We start from the raw sequence: 16,143 nt of genomic DNA on the forward strand, positions 1-16,143 counted from the left end.
AACAGATTTGCACCTCTTTCGTGTTTTGCACCCATTCCTGGTTTTGGGCCTGCAAATACTGATGCAAAAGACTGTCCAAAATACTGCCATGTGACAAAGGCCTGACTCTGTCAACTTCTGCCTGCCAGGCAGGAGACTTTATTAGCCACAACATTTTATTAGCCACAACATTACGCGTTTCGAGGTTTTGGAACCTCTTCATCAGATGTGCAGGCATCTTCCTGCACATCTGATGAAAAGGTTCCAAAACCTCGCAACACATAATGTTGTGGCTAATAAACTGAATCTTGCTGTTTAAGTCTCCTGCCTGGTGTCTCGCACTGACAAACCTGGCATTTTCCTCCGCGTTCCTCCAATTCCTACTGCCGACTCCAGGAAGCTGCACCACCATTTATTTCACTTATACGCTTATTGCTGTTGTGTCATCATAAACAACAGAGCAAGGTGAGCAAGTTTTCATTATTGGGCGCACTGCTTCACCTTAAATCCATGCATAGGTTTTTAAAAACGTTATTGCCCTATGAAGAGCTCTGCTCTCTTTTCTCATAGTACTTATCTAACACGTAGGTGTCGTCATAGACTTACATACCTCTGACCCTGTTTTACATCCTCTGATTTGTTTGCCGCACAGTAAAAGCATTTACAGAGGCCGAGAATTTCTCTCCACGAGGCAGGGATGGGCTAGGTGGAGGAGATTGGGAATGGCAGTCCACATGACATGCGTTGCATATTTGTTCTGTTTGTTTTATTGCAGGGAGGATGCCACTAAAACATGTTTCCTAGAATTTGAGATGGGTTTATTTTTAGGCAGTTTGCCGTACTCTTCTGGAAGGAAAAATACTTTAGCAAATACCATGCTGCGTTCAGTTATATATAAAATCAAGTCATCCTTAAGGGGTGCAACGGTGGAAAACTTTATTTATTTATTTATTTATTTTTTAAATCAACTTGTGCCAGAAAGTTAAACAGATTTGTAAATTACTTCTATTAAAAAATCTTAATCCTTCCAGTACTTATTAGCTGCTGAATACTACAGAGGAAAATTATTTTCTTTTTGGAACACAGTGCTCTCTGCTGACATCTCTGTCCATTTTAGGAACTGTCCAGAGCAGCAGATGTTTGCCATGGGGATTTTCTCCTACTCTGGACAGTTCTTAGAATGGACAGAGGTGTCAGCAGAGAGCACTGTGGTCATGATGTCAGCAGAGAGCTCTGTGTTCCAAAAAGAAAATAATTTCCTCTGTAGTATTCAGCAGCTAATAAGTACTGGAAGGATTGAGATTTTTCAGTAGAAGTAATTTACAAATCTGTTTAACTTTCTGGCACCAGTGGATTAAAATAAAAAAGTTTTTCACCGGAGTACCCCCTTTAGTAATATGGAGTGGTAGTCTCTGAACTGTGACCCTCCACATGTGGCAAAACTGCAACTCTTTAGTTGTAGTTTTGCAACAGTTGGAGGCATCCTGGTTGGGAAACACTGACGTACAGTATAAAGCTCCTGGACCTGTATGTGCACAATACCATAGAAGTGTGCAGCCTACTGGGTTTACACCCTGCAAAAGCAGGAGAGTTGTGTGGTGCAACAAGCCTCCTTATAACCTAGCCTTTTAAATCTAGCTTATATAAAGTATCAGAACCAAGCACATAACATGTATAAAGTACAAGAACAAAGCTCATAATATATACAGTACCAGAGCCATACTGGCCAAATAAAAGGGCTCTACAATGTCACCTGCTAACCCAAGTATCTGTGGCATGCAGTCCTTAAAGGGGTACTCCCCTGGATAAAAAATAAATAAATTATCAACTGGTGCCAGAAAGTTAAACAGATTTGTAAATTAGTTTCAAAAAGGTGCAGCTCACAACAAAAGGTGCAAGGTAATTAAAGCTATAACCGGTCCCCACCGGCGTCAGAGACAGGCACATATACGGGCACTAATAGATACCCCACTGGGCCCTAGTGGGGTAACGATACTGAATGAATGACTATAGAATGTTAAGCATATATATATATATATATATATATACATATATATATATATATATATATATATGCAGTCCGATAGTCCGGCACCTGGTTTGAGAGTCCCGTTACGAAGCAGATGGTTAAAGTGCACTTGATCAATAATGTGGAATCAGACTCCAGATAGTCAGTAGATTAAAGGGGTACTCCGGTGAAAACCTTTTTTCTTTTAAATCAACTGGTGGCAGAAAGTTAAACATATTTGTAAATGACTTCTATTAAAAAATCTTAATCCTTCCTGTACTTATTAGCTGCTAAATACTACAGAGGAAATTATTTTCTTTTTGGAATGCTCTCTGATGACATCACGAGCACAGTTCTCTCTGCTGATGTTATTATAATAATAATAATGCTTTATTTATTGTTGTCCTTAGTGGGATTTGAACCCAAGTCCCCAGCACTGCAAGGCACCAGTGCTAACCACTGAGCCACCATGCTGCCCTTAGCATACATCTGCTATGCATCTGCTATGCATGGTTGCTAAAATGGACAGAGATGTCAGCAGAGAGCACTGTGTTTGTGATGTCATCAGTGTTCCAAAAAGAAAGGAATTTTCTCTGTAGCATTCAGCAGCTAATAAGTACTGGAAGGATTAAGATTTTTTTATAGAAGTAATTTACAAATATGTTTAATTTTCTGCCACCAGTTGATTTAAAAGAAAAAAGGTTTTCACCGGAGTACCCCTTTAAATAATAGAAATATTGAAGAGACATTAATAGTTGTATTCCAGTTGAGAAATACAACTATTAATGTCTCTTCAATATTTCTATTATTTAATCTACTGACTATCTGGAGTCTGATTCCACATTATTGATCAAGTGCACTTTAACCATCTGCTCCGTAACGGGACTCTCAAACCAGGTGCCGGACTATCGGACTGCATATATATATATATATATATATATATATATATATGCTTAACATTCTATAGTCATTCATTCAGTATCGTTACCCCCACTAGGGCCCAGTGGGGTATCTATTGGTGCCTGTATATGTTTAGTACATTTTAATATATTTTATTGAATACTAATTTTAATACATTTTTGTACTGGTGATGCTGTTTTTTATTCAATTTATTCACGTTTCCACACATATCATTATGCACCTTAGATGGTGAGGTACTTGAGGTAAAAGCTATAAATTTGATTGTTAGATTTGTAAATGACTTCTATTTAAAAATCTGAATCCTTCCAGTACTTATCAGCTGCTGTATGCTCCAGAGGAAGTTCTTTTCTTTTTGAATTTATTTTCTGTCTGACCACAGTGCTCTCTGCTGATACCTCTGTCCATGTCAGAAGTAAATCCCCATAGCAAACCTATCCTGCTCTGGTCAGTTCCTGACATGGACAGAGGTGTCAGCAGAGAGCACTGTGGTCAGACTGTGTTCAGACAGAAAACAAATTCAAAAAGAAAAGAACTTCCTCTGAAGTATACAGCAGCTGATAAGTACTGGAAGGATTAAGATTTTTAAATAGAAGTCATTTACAAATCTCTTTTTGATTGAAAATGTTTTCCAGTGGAGTACCCCTTTAAACTGGTACTTTGCTGGTCAGCCCCCTCCCATAGTCTTGAATTGAGGGGGCGTGGTGTGACATCATGAGGGGGCGAGGCTATGACGTCACAAGCTCCCGGCGCCAGCTCCAGCATTTGGAACAGTTTGTTCCAAACGCTGAGCAGTGGAGTACCCCTTTAAAGGGGTACTCCGATGGAAAACATTTTTTAAATGAACTAGTGTCAGAAAGTTAAACAGATTTGTAAATTACTTCTATTTAAAACTCTTAATCCTTCCAGTACTTTTCAGCTGCTGTATGCTCCAGAGGAAGTTGAGTTGTTCTTTTCTGTCTGACCACAGTGCTCTCTGCTGACACCTCTGTCCATGTCAGGAACTGCTTGGAACCCTTGCTTATAGAGCTATATACTGTATGGCAGTGTTTCCCAACCAGAGTGCCTCCAGCTGTTGCAAAACTACAATTCCCAGCATGCACGGACAGCCGAAGGCTGTCCGTGCATGCTGGGAGTTGCAGTTTTGCAAAAACTGGAGGCACACGGCTCGGTCAACACTGCTGTATGTTATAAAACTAGCAGGTTTTGTGTATTAACATTCAAATCCAGTACCAGGTAAGTATCCTTCATATGCAATGTTTCAGGTTTTTCACGCAATAACAACGCGTTTCGCAACTTTTCGGCAGTTTGCTCCTCGTCTCGTTGCATATGGTTGTTACAGTAATATTCCGAAAACTGTACCACTTAGTTGTTCAGGTTCCTGTTATCTAATATGGCATTTTGAGAACTGGTCACTTATCTGGAAGGGGGCAAATACTTTTTTTTTTCTGTCATTATGTTTGTACTGTTGGAAACTAAGGGCATTTGTAAAGCAACATCTGGGATTACTTGCTGACTAAGCACTACTGCCACCATGAATTAGAAGCGTGTCACCTGGCTTCCCTACAGCTCTCAATATTCATCCTCACCGGCGGCTGCTATTGCGTAGTTGACGAAATATAAAAATAAGTCTCAGGGACTATGGGGGAGATTTTTCAAAACCTGTACAGACGAAAGAGTTGACCAGTTGCCCATAGCAACCAATCAGATCTCTTCTTTCATTTTCAAAAAAGGCCTCTGCAAAATGAAAGAAGCGATCTGATTGGTTGCTATGGGCAACTGGTCAACTTTTCCTCCACACAAGTTTTAATAAATCTCCCCCTCTGCGTGGCCATACGAGGATATATTTCAATAACACTCTACACACAGAACACTACACCACCCATTATGTCCCGACTACTGGACTGTAATACATTTGTATTGTATTCTATACACAAAACACGACGGGGGAGATTTATCAAAACCTGTCCAAAGAAAAAGTTGCTGAGTTACCCATAGCAACCAATCAGATCGCTTCTTTCATTATTGAAAAGCGATCTGATTGGTTGCTATGGGCAACTCAGCAACTTTTCCTCTGGGCATGTTTTTATAAATCTCCCCCTACATCCCCGATTACGGCCCAACTACTGAACGCAACTGTAATACAAGTCTATCCTTCTCTATACACAGAACACTACCCTACCCCCTACCCCCATTATGGCCCGACTACTGGACATGACTGTAATACATTTCTATTATTGTCTATACATAGAATACTACACCCCCCCCCCCCCCAATAATGGCCCTACTATTGTACGTGACTGTAATTAATTTCTGTTATTGTCTATACATAGAACACTAAACCCCCCCATAATGGCCCGACTACTGGACCTGACTGTGATACAGTTCTATCCTTCTCTATGCATGGTACAGTTCTATTATTGTCTACTCATAAAACACTACACCCCCATTATGGCCCAACTACTGGACCTGACTGTAATTCAGTCTGATTATTCTCAATACATGGAACACTACACCCCCCCCCCCCCCCATATCATGGCCTGACTACTGGACGAGACTGTCATACAAGTCTAGCCTTCTCTATACACAGAACACTACACCACCCCAAAATTATGGCCCGACTACTGGACGTGACTGTAATACAAGTCTATGATTTTCTATACACAGAACACTAACACCCCCCCCCCCCCCCAATCATGGCCCAACTACTACATGACTGTAATACATTTCTATCTTATTCTATACACAAACTACAACATCCTCCATCATGGCCTAACCAATGGATATGCCTGTAATACACAGAACACTACACAGCCAAATCATGGCCCAACCAACAGATATGACTAAGGACACCATTATACTCTACACTGAACACTACAACCATCAGCATGGCCCATCCACTGGACATGACTGTAAACCTATTCTACTACATCATGTATATAAAGCACTAGCCATCCCAACATCACCTGATCACTAACAAAGGCATCATGACAATTTTTCTATACTTTTTAGAGTCATATCCATTGGTTAGGCCATGATGCTTAGATACTAGATGTACAGTTTCCATAGGCAGCAGAAATCATAGGCCAGCAAATCTAACTAGGGATAGAAGAGCAAGAGAAGAACTCGAGTATACTATATTATTTACCAGTAAACTAACCAGCACTCAGTGTCAAGCGGCTGCTGCAAAAGCAAAGAAGATTTTAGTATGTATAAAAGACAGTGAAAATCCAGTTATAATCCAGACAGAACCATGCCCCTCTATAAATCCCCATTTCTAGTCACCCCATTTTGAACAAGAGGTTAAGTTTCCAGCTCCACATTATAATAGGGATCTAAGAAAGCTAGTGATAAAAAGCTGGAAAAATATGATAGAAGATGAATTAGGGGCGGTCTTATCAACATATCAAAACATAGATAAGGTTGATAGAAACAACTGGCACATGATTCATTCCAAGAATTGTAAAGTTTAACAATTTTTATGGATTGAGGAAGGACAAGTAAAAAAAAAATCAATATAGGAAAGGCTCCTTTGCAGTAAGATCAATCAAACTTTAAAATGCCCATCCTGAGATGAAGCAATGACAGAGTTCAATAAACAATGTTTTAAGCTGCACATCCACAATTTGCATTTTGATCCAATTGCTTCTCAGCATAATTTCAAAAACTATCAGGTAGTAGCAGGGCCGGACTGGCCCACCGGGATACCGGGGAAAATTCCAGGTAGGCCACTCACCCTGGGGCTACAGTGGCCAGCCTGTGCTCAGTCACCGACCAGACCCGTTCATATAGATCGGACCGCGGTCGGGCCGCCCATGCACACTTGCATACAAGGTCCTGATACTAGTATCAGGACCTTGTATGCAGCCAGGGCCGCCATTAAGGGGGGGTACAGCCAGTACTCCAGTAAGGGGCCCGGGCCCCCGCTGCACCCCCCTGCAGATGCCGCAGCACAGAAGCAGGGGACCGCTATATACACAGCAGTCTCCTGCTTCCATGGCCAGTCCAGGACGCAGTGAACTACAAGCGCGTCTTACAGACGCGCCTATAGTTCAATGCGGCGCTCGGGCTCGGCTGATAGACAGAGCGAAGAGCCATTGGCTCTTCACTCTTGTGGGCAACACACATTGTGCATGCGCCCACAAGTGGCCCGGGCTTCCGTCCTCTGCGCTCCGGCACATGAATGACGTCATCATCATGTGCCGGATCACAGACTGGTGAAGAAGACAGAAGAGAAGAGGCCATGGACTGCACGGGAGCCAGGTAAATATGTTTTTTCTCTTCTATTCCTTCCTAACGGGGGGTTCTGCTGGCTACCACTACATAAAGGGGGTACTGCTGGCTACCACTACATAAAGGGGGTACTGCTGGCTACCACTACATAAAGGGGGCACTGCTGGCTACCACTACCTAAAGGGGGCACTGCTGGCTACCACTACCTAAAGGGGGCACTGCTGGCTACCACTACCTAAAGGAGGCACTGCTGGCTATCACTACCTAAAGGGGGCACTGCTGGCTACCACTACTTAAAGGGGGCACTGCTGGCTACCACTACCTAAAGGGGGCACTGCTGGCTATCACTACCTAAAGGTGGCACTGCTGGCTATCACTACCTAAAGGGGGCACTGCTGGCTATCACTACCTAAAGGGGGCTGCTGCTGGCTATCACTACCTAAAGGGGGCTGCTGCTGGCTATCACTACCTAAAGGGGGCTGCTGCTGGCTATCACTACCTAAAGGGGGCTGCTGCTGGCTATCACTACCTAAAGGGGGCTGCTGCTGGCTATCACTACCTAAAGGGGGATACTGCTGGCTATCACTACCTAAAGGGGGATGCTGCTGGCTATCACTACTTAAAGGGGGATGCTGCTGGCTATTACTACCTAAAGGGGGATGCTGCTGGCTATTCCTACCTAAAGGGGGCTGCTACTAACACCTAAAGGGGAGGATAATACTGTATATGCAACTATATACAGGGGGATCTACATACAGGTAGTAACCCCTACTTATAGGGGGCTGCTACTGCATAAAGGGTGTAGCTATCTACAGGGGGCAGCTATGTACACAGGGACCTACCTACAGGTGGTACCTCCCTACTCCGGGCACCTGTGTAATGAGGGAAACTATGTGAAGGGACCTGTCTACTTTCTGGAGCGACCTAACTACCTAATGGATGGCGGACGGACCTAACGACTCTTCCCCAACACACTTATCTAGCCACTCTAATATTATGTATGTATGGAACGTTATAGGTGCAGGAAAAGTGGGGAGCCTAAAATGTTTGTCTGGCAGGTTCTGTGGATATGAATTGTGAAAGGAAGAAGTTGTCATGATGGTCTGGGCCGGAAGGAGAAGAAAGCGGAAAGTGAATGCCTCCAATCAGAGAAGACGTCACCTGATGTAACTGTAATTAATCCCTTATATGGTCTGCAGAGCCTGTGTAGAGCTAATATCTACCACTATATGGTCACTGTATGGGGGGAATATTTCCTCCTTGTATACTGGTAATATTGGTCTAAGTATACAGGATTTGGTCTGTAACAGTATGATGGTAATATGTATAGTGGTAATATTACTCCTTGTATACTGGTATTATTGGTAATATTGGTCTCAGTACACAGGATTTGGTCAGTAACAGTATAATGGTAATATGTATGGTGATAATATTTCTTCTTGTATACTGGTATTATTGGTAATATTGGTCTCAGTATACAGTATTTGGTTAGTAACAGTATGATGGTAATATATATGGTGATGATATTCCTCCTTGTATACTGGTATTATTGGTAATTTTGATAAGTATACAAGATTTGGTCAGGAACAGTATGATGGTAATATGTATGGTGATAATATTCCTCCTTGTATACAGGTATTATTGGTAATATTGGTCAGTGTACAGGATTTGGTTAGTAACAGTATGATGGTAATATGTATGGTGATAATATTCCTCTTTGTATACTGGTATTATTGGTAATATTGGTCAGTATACAGGATTTGGTTAGTAACAGTAGGATGGTAATATGTATGGTGATAATATTCCTCTTGTATACTGGTATTATTGGTAATATTGGTCTCAGTATACAGTATTTGGTTAGTAACAGTATGATGGTAATATGTATGGTGATAATATTCCTCCTTGTATACAGGTATTATTGGTAATATTGGTCAGTGTACAGGATTTGGTTAGTAACAGTATGATGGTAATATGTATGGTGATAATATTCCTCTTTGTATACTGGTATTATTGGTAATATTGGTCAGTATACAGGATTTGGTTAGTAACAGTAGGATGGTAATATGTATGGTGATAATATTCCTCTTGTATACTGGTATTATTGGTAATATTGGTCTCAGTATACAGTATTTGGTTAGTAACAGTATGATGGTAATATGTATGGTGATAATATTCCTCCTTGTATACAGGTATTATTGGTAATATTGGTCAGTATACAGTATTTGGTTAGTAACAGTATGATGGTAATATGTATGGTGATAATATTCCTCTTTGTATACTGGTATTATTGGTAATATTGGTCAGTATACAGGATTTGGTTAGTAACAGTAGGATGGTAATATGTATGGTGATAATATTCCTCTTTGTATACTGGTATTATTGGTAATATTGGTCTCAGTATACAGTATTTGGTTAGTAACAGTATGATGGTAATATGTATGGTGATAATATTTCCTATGTCTTTCTCCATTGAACTAAAGGGCTCTTGTTTTTCTTGTCCTGTGGTTTACATTTTTTTTTTATTGATAATTTGATAAATGGGGAAAATAGCGGGCAAGCCCTTGGGGGGGGGGAGTCAAGTGGAGGAGCCATTGCCTTAAGCTGTGTAAAATTTCTGATGGCCGCCCTGGCGGCTGTTGCCACAGTGCTGCATTGCTGTGGGGCTGGTAGGAAATTATTTCCAGGGCTGCTTTAAATCCCCAGTTCAGCCCTGGGTAGTAATATACATTTTGATCAAAAGGTACAAGCCCACTAGTCACGTCAAGGCCACCTAGTCAGAGTGGGTCCCTATCCTAACACTGGCGTAGCGCCGGGTGGCGACCACTTTCACCACGACACCAAACCCGTAGGGGGAATGACCAAGTGGCCTGGCAGCCCCACTGCTGCCTGACCAAGCCCCTGGCCATACCACCCTACAGACAAAGCATTACAGTAACAATGGCTGCCACAGAGAACCACACCAGTGTGAACAGCTACCATGTGCTCACTGCCAGAGGGTTGGGAGAATGTAAGGAGTCTCCTGCTAATTAAAACCGCCTGGGCCGAATGGGTTGAGCGGAGTGCTGGCCATGGAAGAAGGGAGTAACTACAAATGTATAACAAGAAGAGAGAACTGCACATCCACAAATTGTATTTTTATCTACTTGCTTCTACTTGATCTACTAGGTGGCCTTGACGTGGCGAGTGGGCTTGTACTTTTTGATTAAAATGTATAATAACAACCTGTTAGTTTTTTAAATTATGCTGAGAAGCAAGTAGATCAAAATACAAATGGTGGCTGTGCGGCTATGTTTCCCTATTTTTGTTGTACAATGTTTTGAGTGTAGCTGTAAGGTTATATGAAAAATGATTATAGTGCAGCTCTGTGCACAATAATAATTTTTCTAAACCAGTGTAATTTTCAAATCGTATTTAAATACCATGAAACGGCTTTTGTCTGGGCTCCTGGTTGCTAATAACTGCTACCAGGAGATGGCACATCCTGTTCTGTCTCCATAGCACCTCAAGCCAGCACGAGACCCAGTGTAATTTGATTCTATTGCACTGGGTCTCGTCACGACTATGGGTGCTATGAAGAAGTACCAGGAGGCTCTATCTCCCAGTGCATAGTTATGAGCATCCTGGAGCCCGGACAATAGTCCTGATCATCCTAGAGCATGGACAAGTATTTAGATTACTATTTTAAAATTAGTTCAAAAAATTATTGTGAACAGGGCTGCACTGTAATCATCTTTTATATAATTTTACAATTAAGATTTAAAGGGGTATTCCTGGATTTTTTTTGACTATACTACAGGGGCTGTAAAGTTAGTGTAGTTAATAATACAGTAGTCCCTCAAGTTACAATATTAATTGGTTCCAGGACGACCATTGTATGTTGAAACCATTGTGTGTTGAGACCAGAACTCTATGGAAACCTGGTAATTGGTTCTAAAGGCACCAAAATGTCATCCAAAAATAGGAAAAAGTGAGAATTAAAGAAAAATAAGTAGATAACTAATATAGATAAAGCAAGTACTTACATGGGAGCTGTAAATCATTGTCTATGTCAGTGTTTCCCAAGCAGGGAGCCTCCAGCTGTTGCAAAACTACAACTCCCAGCATGCCCGGACAGCCAAATGCTGGGAGTTGTAGTTTTACAACTGCTGGAGGCACCCTGCTTGGGAAACACTGGTCTATGTAGAGGACAGGAGCTTCTTCGGGGTCCTGTACAGTACATGCAATGTCCTAAAAAAGTAACATGGAGTCGCCCTCACCTGGTGTCCAAAGGAGCAGGTATCCCTGGCACAGGTAAGGAGTAGTACAGAACATGTGATACCTCTCTGCACTGTAGGGGGCGCTACCAGACATCAGTCAGTGTATACACTTCAGTAATACAGGTGTTCTACCAGTGAAATTCCCATTCTGATTGGTCGGTTCTTCCGGCCATTGACACGTTTCACAGATCTGGACTGTCCGTAGCATTGTATGTTGAGTCTGGTTTCAACTTGCAATGGTCCAGAAAAGACCATTGTATGTTGAAACTATTGTATGTTGAGGCCATTGTAAGTTGAGGGATCACTGTATAGTGTCTGTACCTGTGTTTAATGGCTTGTCTCGCAATTCTTATATGATCCTTGCCCCGATGTTCATTTTTAGCAGCATACAAAATTTGTGTTGTCTCGGCTTTTTTCAGGCTGCAGTGTGACCCGGGACATGACATCACTAGTCAGGTGTTGAAAGGGAGCCTGCATGTGCTTCAATGGGTGGAGCGACCTCTGGATGGGAGGGAGATCATTCTTAACAGGGCTGCAGGGAATTGTAGTTTTGGCATGCATGGAAGAGAGACTATTTTTTTCTGAAACGGCTGAGGTGACTGATGTGCGGGAGGGAGAAAAGTGACCTCACACGTACAAACAAGGGATCCTAGGACTTGCAGTTGGAGGGAGGGAACTTCAACAGGAAATAGCCATTTCACAAAAAGAAAGTAGCAGCCTTATGGACTCACAACGCAGCCATTTAGCCCCAAGACAAGCACAGATTCTTCCTAAGCATATCCATTACTGTCTGGTAGATAAGTACAGTACTAAAGTCACCTTATGGTGGATAACCCCTTTAAGCGATCCAGGGAAATTAACGGAGGTCTGGAAAAAACTTGTCATCTCTACCCCCAACATCCCTTCATGGGGTAAAAATCTGCTATGGTTAACCAGTTTTTTTTTAAATTTATTTATTTTTTTGCTTTTTACCTAGATCTGGATCATATCACAAGGTATGAGATAAAACAGAATTCAATGTTGTGTCTTTTTCTCAACCTATGTGACCACTACTCCCAATAGTTTTTTTTTTGTTTTTTGTTTAAGGAGTACTCCGGGTTAGAAAAATGTATCCCCTCTTCTTAGGATAGGGGATAAGTGTGAGATCAGCGGTCAGACCCCCTGCGATTTGACCCTTATCCCCTATCCTTAGAAGAGGGGATGCATTTTTCTAACCCAGAGTACTCCTTTAAAAAAAAGTGCAGTCCGTATAGGCCCCTACAGAGTTGCTCAGGGCCACTCACTCGTTGACGCAAGTTTTGACATTGGTTGTTCTTTTAATAGCCAATCCCATAAGGATGCAGCAAAACCTACAGAAGCAGCACTCTCATCATCATCATCATCATCACCATCAAGTCAGCTCCCCTTTCCCTTCACACCATGACGCTGCTTCATTATCTCTTCACCGCCGCTCACTGCTGTATTCTGATCACCGTCAGCGTGTGGTCCTGTTAGCTGACATCGCCATGGCTCAGCAGTACGCCTGCCATCCGCCGTCAATACGCGATGATTACACTCCTATCCTGGACAAGTCGTTTCTGCATTGCTTTCAGTCACTCGGATGAAAAGCTTAATTTTTTTTTTTTTTTTTTTTTGCCCCTGAGCCAAAACGTGACATTGCACAAGAGATTAGAAGCCATTTACACAACTGTGCACACACAGCAGTTGACGTGAAGAGAGGGGGGGGGGGGGCACATTCTTTCATGTCCAATACCCTGATAAACATGATACGAAAGGCACCAAGTTGTTCGCTGCCAACCCGTTACTGTATGCGTCGCCCTCCCCTGCTGCAAATTTTAAGGCATTCCTGCTTGAGTCAGTGCTTCCCCAACCAGGGTGCCTCCAACTGTTGCAAAACTACAACCTCCAGCATGCCCGGACAGCCGAAGGCTGTCCGGGCATGCTGGGAGTTGTAGTTTTGCAACAGCTGGAGGCACCCTGGTTGGGGAAACACTGACTTAAGTCTCCTCTGGCATCATCATTAACAGCATTGTGTGCATTCTGCAACTTGAAGATGCAGCAGAGCTGAGTCGGTCAAATGCAGCAGAGCCATTCTGCGCTGACTTATCACAATACAGTTGTACAAAGAGTTACAACACGACCGGTCTGCCCAGCTACGTAGTATCACTGCTGCAGGATGAAGTTTATGCATCGCCCGACACCTGCATAACTAGTTAAACTAGGGAAACGTCGACTCATCCGAATAAGTATACGATGCTGAAATCTCCGTAAATATATAAAAAAAATTACATTTTTTTTTTTTTTAAAGCGCTATGGAATCTGTGTGTGCTATATAAATAAATAATTATTCTAAGATTATATATTTTTTTTTTTTTTATTATTATTATTATTATTATAATAAAAAAAATATTTACCTTGTCCAAGCAGTTGACTTTTTCGGTGGGATACACCACTCTGCCACAGCGGGCGCACTGCGGGTTCATTTTCTCTCGGACTCTTTAAAGCAATTTTAATTTAATTTTATTTATTTTTTTGGCAATAAAAGACCGAGAGGGAATATATAAAAAAAAAAAAAAAATGCTAATAATAATAAAAAATAAAATAGAAAAATAAATTAAAAAAAGTGCCCCCCTTAGCTCTGATGTTGTCGGGGGTCTCCACAGCACAGGGAGCTGTCAGTGAGCGGAGGGAGTGCTGATCAGCTGGAGGCAGAATAGATCACACTGCAGTCCCAAGGCAGATGTGTGTGACTGTGTACAGGCAAGCGACTAAGCTCCCTCCCAGTCCGCCCTGCCTTCTTTTTTCTTTTTTTTTACATTTTTTTTTTTTTTTTTATATTGCTTTATTGAAATTTTACAATTTGCAAAACAAAAACACACAGGCTGATATTCACAGGCACTGCAGATTTCTTATTTATTTATTTATTTATTTGTTTTACTTTTTTTTTTTTTTACATAGCTTTATTGAAATTTGACAAAATTTGCAAAACAAAAACACACAGGCTGATATTCTGACACAGGCACCGGCGATTTATTATTTTAAATGTATTTTATTTTTTATATTGCTTTATTGAAATTTTACAATATGTGCAAAAAAAAGAAAAAAACACAGGCTGATATTCCCAGGTACCGCCGATTTATTATTTAATATTATTATTATAATTTTTTTTTTATATTGCTTTATTGAAATGTAACAATTTGCAAAGCTAAAACACACAGGCTGATATTGACAGGCACTGCAGATTTCTTATTTTTATTTATTTATTTGTTTGACTTTTTTTTTTTACATAGCTTTATTGAAATTTGACAAAATTTGCAAAACAAAAACACACAGGCTGATATTCTGACACAGGCACCTCAGATTTATTATTTTAAAATTAATTTTATTTTTTATATTGCTTTATTGACATTTTACAATATTTGCAAAAAAAAACAAACACACAGGCTGATCTTCACAGGTACCGCCGATTTATTATTTAATATTATTATTATTTTTTTTAATATTGCTTTATTGAAATTTAACAATTTGCTAAACTAAAACACACAGGCTGATATTGACAGGCACTGCAGATTTCTTACATTTTTTTTTTCCTTTTTTTTTTTTTTGTTACATTGCTTTATTGAAATTTGCAAAACTAAAATACGCAGGCTGATATTCACAGGCACCGCCGATTTATTATTTAAAATGTATTTAATTTTTTATAATATGCAAAACATTTTACAATATGCAAAACAAAAACATACATACTTCAGATTTATTATTGTTATTTTATCTATTTATTCTTTACTTTTTTTATATTGCTTTATTGAAATTTTACAATTTGCTAAACTGAAACACACAGGTGGATGTTCACGCGCAACCACGGATTTAAATTTTTTTTTTTTTTTTTGCAGAAATTTCTGAAACTGTCCCATTCATTTGAGTTGGTCAATGCAGAAATCCGCACAGGAGCCTTTGACTTCAGTATTCAAAAAAAAAAGTCGTTCCCATACTATTTAGGAATAACCAACCTGTTGTGTCTTGTCTTACAGTGTAGCTCTCTTCCTCGAATTTCTTAGAGCAGTGTTTCCCGACCAGGGTTCCTCCAGCTGTTGCAAAACCACAACTCCCAGCATACCCGGACAGTCCTCAGGCTGCGTATGGTATTGCAGCTCAGTTTCTTTGAAGTGATTGGAGCCAAGGTGTAATACCGCACACAACCTGAGGACAGGTGTGGCGCTGTTTTTAAAAGAAATTAGCAGTTTTTTCGATTCATGGATAACTCCTTTAACCCCTTAAGGACCACGTGTTTTTCTGTTTTTGCACTTTCGTTTTTTCCTCATCACCTTCTGAAAATCATAACGTTTTCAATTTTGCACATACAGACCCATTCACTGAGCTAACCAGCAGAATTTTCTCCCGTTTTAGACGCCGCAATCAATACTGGACATCAGCCCAATCGGCAATGTCCGATATTAGCCGCAAGTCCTGGTTGCTGATAGCAACCGGGACCTGCCAGATATGAAGCGTGCTCAGATCCTGAGAGCGGTTCTCATAACGGGAGCCGTCCATGAGCGTAAATATACGCTCATGGGGGGAGATTTATCAAAACCTGTGCAGAGGAAAACTTGCCCAGTTGCCCATAGCAACCAATCAGATCGCTTCTTTCATTTTTCACAGGCCTTCATAAAAATGAAAGCAGCGAGCTGATTGGTTGCTATGGGCAACTGGGCAAGTTTTCCTCTGCACAGGTTTTGATAAATCTCCCCC

At 41.0% G+C, this 16,143-nt stretch overlaps 1 protein-coding gene across 2 annotated transcripts in view; it reads right to left on the bottom strand.

The window, feature by feature from the left end:
• The window catches only part of LOC130273067 (LIM zinc-binding domain-containing Nebulette), a 271,910-nt gene extending 257,767 nt beyond the window's left edge, over positions 1–14,143 (bottom strand). For both annotated transcript variants that reach the window (XM_056519259.1, XM_056519260.1), the window contains exon 1: positions 13,809–14,143. In XM_056519259.1, coding sequence (XP_056375234.1) covers positions 13,809–13,877 — 69 coding nt within the window. In that variant the 5' untranslated portion in view covers positions 13,878–14,143. The remainder of the gene's footprint in view (positions 1–13,808) is intronic.
• Positions 14,144–16,143: the final 2,000 nt, after the last annotated feature.

This window comes from Hyla sarda, chromosome 5, assembly GCF_029499605.1.
Source record: "Hyla sarda isolate aHylSar1 chromosome 5, aHylSar1.hap1, whole genome shotgun sequence".
Classification (NCBI taxonomy): Eukaryota; Metazoa; Chordata; class Amphibia; order Anura; family Hylidae; genus Hyla; species Hyla sarda.